General features: G+C 57.3%; 1 protein-coding gene across 1 annotated transcript in view; it reads right to left on the bottom strand.

Moving 5' to 3' along the window:
• Positions 1–1,972: 1,972 nt before the first annotated feature.
• NDOR1 (NADPH dependent diflavin oxidoreductase 1) overlaps positions 1,973–5,144 on the bottom strand; it is a 14,177-nt gene continuing 11,005 nt past the window's right edge. The window contains 2 exon segments of the mRNA XM_010179719.1: positions 1,973–2,134; positions 5,006–5,104. Of these exon segments, the coding sequence (XP_010178021.1) occupies positions 1,973–2,134; positions 5,006–5,104 (261 nt within the window).

Consider the following 5,144-nt stretch of genomic DNA (forward strand, 5'->3'; position numbering starts at 1 on the left):
CCCGGTCTGGTTTGTCAGCTGCTGGAAGCGGCTCAAATGCAGGCGGCCCAGGGCAGGCGGCCATGGCCGCGCCAATCAGCTCCCGCGGGAGCCGGGGTGGAGCTGGGCCCACGGCCGCCTCTTCCCCTCGCCCAGCAAAAACCAAGCCAGGGTTGTGCCAGCGCTCCCCACGCCACTGCCCCCGGGGCATAGCAGCATGGGCCTTGTTCTGCTCCCAGTCCAGCCCCATGGCTCACACCCAGTACAGCACACCAGCACGGGCCCTGTGCTGCCCCAGTACAGCCCTCCAGCTCATCCCTGTACCCTGGGTCAGCCCCTGCACTGGGCCACCTTGCCCACCTTCTTGGCAGGAAGAGCACAGATGCCAGGGGACGGCATCACCACAGTGTGATGACTGCCATGCAGCAGCTCCACGCTGACCCTCTGGCTGTCCCCAGGGTGTAGGGACACTCAGCCCAGCCTGGGTCTGCAAGTGCAACAGCTCCTCAAGGCAAGGCAGCACCAGCAAAGCAGCAGAGCAGAGAGACCCAAAACCCACCCTAATTCCACTCGCTGTGGTGCCATAGCTTGAGCAATGCCCTGGGGCACCGCTTGCCCAGGCAGGACCCCACGATCCGGCGTGTGGGAGCGTGACTGGGTCACAGGCGTGGTGTCACACCACTGTCCCTTCCTGTCCCAGTCTGTCCCAGGCTGATTCATGTCCTGGACTCTAATTGTTATTTACTCAGTGGCACCGAGTTTGCTGAACTGGGTGAGGAAGGTGGTGGCACTGGCCCCACTGGGCCACTGGCAGGGCCAGGAGGGCACCCGGTCCCAAGGCTGCCAGGAAAAGGGCTGGAAGCTGCCAGCTCACCTGGCCCCAGCTGGAAGCAGCTCCCAGGATGGGGTGGATGGATCCAGCAAAGCAGGCACTCAGGGAAAGGGATAACTCAGTGGGAACTGGAGCTTGGGGAGCTCAGACCTTGGCATCCAGCAGGCTCAGGAAGATGAACTGAGTGATCGAAGCCATCTGCGCCCAGCCCTGCTGGCTCAGCCACTGCAGACAGGGGAGACAGGTCTGTCAAGGCAGCCTCCTGCAGCAAATGCTGCTGCTGCTGACTAATGCCAGGGTGGAGAGACTCCCATGCAACAGCTCACTTCCTCTAGGTCCTACCACAAACAACGGCCGCTGCCAACGCCGTAGCTCGAGCAATGCCCGCGGGCACTACTCACCCAGCATGGGGACCCCAGGAGCTGGAGCACGTGGGATGTCAGCTCAGGCCCACGCAGGAGCCAGCCAGCAGCATCATCCCCAGAGACCTCTCGCCTCTGAGCCAGTGAGATGTGGGCATGGGGAGCCAGGCTTTGCCCACAGCAGACCCACAGCCCCAGGAGAGGGATTCCTCCTGTCCCCCATGGACCTGTTGCCATGAAGGAAGTGGTCAAATCCACCCCCTCCACCAGGCCCCTAGGATAAGGATGGTGAGGGGTCTGGAGAACAAGCCTGATGAGGAGCGGCTGAGGGAACTGGGCTTGTTTAGCCTGGAGAAGAGAAGGCTGAGGGGAGACCTCATCCCCACCTACAACTGCCTCAAGGGAGCTTGGAGAGAGGTGGGTGCTGGTCTCTTCTCCCAGCTGATGGGGGATAGAACAAGGGGAAACGGCACCAAGCTGTGCCAAGGGAGGTTCAGGTTAGAGATAAGGAGGAAGTTCTTTCCTGAGAGGGTCGTCAGAAGCTGGAACAGGCTGCCCAGGGAGGTGGTGGAGTCACCATCCCTGGATGTGTTTAAGGAGCGGGTAGATGAGGTACTTAAGGATATGGTTTAGGGGGTAGACAGGAGCGGTTGGACGTGATGAGCTCAGAGGTCTTTTCCAACCGAGCGATTCTGTGATTCTGTAGTCTCAGCCCAAGGATGATGACAGAGGCGGATCATTTTGCTGGCTCCTTTATTCAGGCAGAGTTCATGGGGAAGGGGGAAGCAGGGAGCCAGGCTTACGACCAGGTTTCAGACTGGAAGCGCTGGGACCGTTCCAGGGCTGTTAAATGCTCCTCTGCTTCGGAGGGTGACAGGCCACCTTCCAGCTGCAACACCGACCGCAGGGCTTCGGCCACTGCCGCTGGCATCTGCTTGGCATTCCAAAAAGGAGAGAGTATCTGGTGTGATGGAGGGCGAGCAGGAAAACCAGGGCATATCTGCATCCCCAGTGCTCCAGCAAGGCAGCTCAGCAGCGGGGCAGCGGTCCCTGCAGCCAAATCCACTGCCCCTGGCACACAGCATGGGCCGCTGCTGCATCAGGGCAGCGGGAACCTGTCTCGCCCTGCAACGCACGCTGCCTGGCACCAAACAAATGACAGCCTTCGAGAGGTGGCTCGTACCACTCCCTGAGAGCAGCGCCGTTATCCACACAGGGCTTTTCAACACCAGCACGAAAAGACGTGGCCTCGGTACCCAGTCCCTGGTGGAGGAGCATTGCAGCTCGATAGCCTTAACCCTGGCCTCAGTATTGCTCCATTTCCCATCACCCTCATTAGAGGGACACAGGGAATATGCACAAGGCATAATTTATCAGCAGGAGGGCAGGAAACTGTCCTTTCATCTCAGGGGAAGCATTCGATGGAAAACACGTCTGATCCTGAGCTGGGTGAGACGACTGCTGCGAAGGAGCGGCCGCTTCCGTCCACCCACTGCCTCCTCTCAAGAAATCTGCAACGGTTGTTTTCATGGCAGCATTTGTGACCAAAGCCAGTTCGAACCTCAAAAATAACAGTGATGGTGAAGAAAACACAAGCTCCTGCATAGAAAATACCCAAATAGGATTCAACACTCCCAAGCACGACTATTTCTTATGGGAAATAAGAAATTCAGAGTTTTTCCTGGAGAGAGTTTCATTTGATGAACTCACTGTGCAATAAAAAGAAAAAAAAAACCAGCTAATAAAAATTTTCCCAGGCTGCTCCAATTGGCACCAGCATCTGGCAACGTCCTTGCTGTTTCCCAAGAACAAGGCAGAATTCTGACTTGCTTTTGAAGCTGATTAACGTCCCAAAATACACAGAAAAGAGGTCTTCTTTTTTTGGAAGAGTCGTATTGTTTCTGAGTCAGGCACTGATGTGCAAGTGCAAGATAATGTAGCCTGGCTTGTGATGGACAACATGTCAAATATCTATTTTTTGCACAAAAAGAGAGACGTTTTCAACCTTTTGTCCCTGGGTGAGATAAGCTGGGCACAATCAGAAGACACAGCCCCAGCTGCTCAGACCCTGCCCCAGCCAGCGTGGGCCTGGGAAGGCAGACACATTGCTGCTCAAGGACGCACAGCCCAGGATTCACCTTCCCCATCTTTCTCCTAGTGTCACTGAAACTATAAAGCCTATTTTTTGGGGAAAAAAGGGCTGTTGTCAGGGTAGGTCACCTGCACTTTCCTGTTGGGCAGCGAAGAGGGGCACCGTGATCCTGGGCATCCACACGTGGTGCAGACTGTTGGAGAGGTGGGAAAGTGCCCACAGCAAACAAGGAGGATGAGGCTCTCAGATCCCACCGGCCTCATCGGGGCTGAGGGATGAAAAACCCAGCAGGATGGGTCTCGGAGCAACCCCAATGTCCCAAACACCATCCTCACGGCCACTGCAACACCCTGTGCAAACCTTGCTCTTCCCAAGACACTGATCCTTTTTGGGCAGCCCCCAGTATGTCTCCATCACTCAGCACCAGAAAGTGGAGAGGATGGCAGAAGGAGAGGACAGAGCCATCAAGACACCATGCCCAGTGGCTACCCAACAGTCTGTGGATGGAAGCACAACCCCAGGTGCGAAGCACAGCTTGATGGGGGAAACCAAACCCAAGCCCCAGATCTGGGGGTAGGAATCACCGGTTTGGGGTGAGGGCCCCAGGAAGCCCCATGATGCAGCAAAGTACACCAGGCCAGGCAGCAGTGAAGGAGAGAGCAGTGGGCGGCCTGGCCTCTGCTTCCTGGGCAACAAAACAGCTCCTTCTCAAAAAAAAGCAAGGCCAGTCTCGCCCTGCAAAGCACCACAGAAGTTCCTGCTGTCGTGTAAGACAGGCAGGAAAGAGCCTCCTGCAATCGCTGCTTGTGTTGACAGCAAAGCAGGGGTTTGCACAGCGCTTTCCAGGTCACGGGGTGCACGAGCACCATCGCCAGCCTCTCGCCGGCTCGAGGAGCCCAAAGCATTTCACAACGCTCGCCCTGGGCAGTGGGTGAGCAGCCTCCTCCCTGCCAGACAGGCAGCAGCAAGGGCAGGCTTTGCCCAGGAAAAGAGCCACAGAGCTATGAACAGAGCTGCAGGTACTCTGCCTACAAAGACCAGGACCCACTTTTTGGCCAACAGTTCAAGATTTCCAACCAGCCCATGGCAACCCCCTGGTGAACGATTGTGCTGTCCAAGCAGCAGGCTGTGGTGCAGTGCTGCTCATCCCTGTACCAGGAAGGCAGTTTTGGGTGCCAAGAGTGAGCCAGGATGTGCTGAGGGTCCCAAAAGCTGTTGCTCACGAGCCTCAGTGATGGTGGAGCCCTTGTATATTGTGCTTTAAAAGCCTCCTGCCCACCCCAGCAGCCACAGGAACCACACAAGTCTTTTTCTTCAGTTTCACCAAGCCCCGCTGGAGGAGCAGGGTGTGAAGAGGCCAGGACTCTCCCCATATGGATTTGCCCTGGGTCAGAGGCCAGGCAGCCCGCTGGCAGGCAACACTGGCCATGGGTGCTGGCAGTTGGAGGGACAGGCACACAGCGTTGGCTGGAGCAGCTTTACCATGGCTCCAGCTCTGCCCCACCTAACCAGAGAGCAGGGAAGGTGAGAAACGGCTCTCAGCCCAGGGCTTGCAGAGCAGGATGTACAGAAATGAGGAACAAGGTGATCCCTCTGCAGCAGTCATGGCAGCACCCAGAGACCTGCCAGGGCACAGGCTGTGCTTGCTCTGGAGGCTGAGCTGAGGGAAAGCCTCCAGGGAGATGGAAAAGCAGCAACATGCAGCCCCCCTCCCGCAGTCCCTGCACGGAGACCTCTCACTCACCCAGCCAGGTAGACATGAGCACCCCCGCTGCTCAGCAGCTCCCACACCAGCCTTCGGTTCTCTCGGATGCAGTGCTGAACATAAATCTTCTCCTCCTGCAGTGAAACACAGTGCTGAGCCCCCAGCTCTGGCAGC

The sequence above is a fragment of the Mesitornis unicolor genome, unplaced genomic scaffold (assembly GCF_000695765.1).
Source record: "Mesitornis unicolor isolate BGI_N332 unplaced genomic scaffold, ASM69576v1 scaffold32342, whole genome shotgun sequence".
In the NCBI taxonomy this organism is placed as follows: domain Eukaryota; kingdom Metazoa; phylum Chordata; class Aves; order Mesitornithiformes; family Mesitornithidae; genus Mesitornis; species Mesitornis unicolor.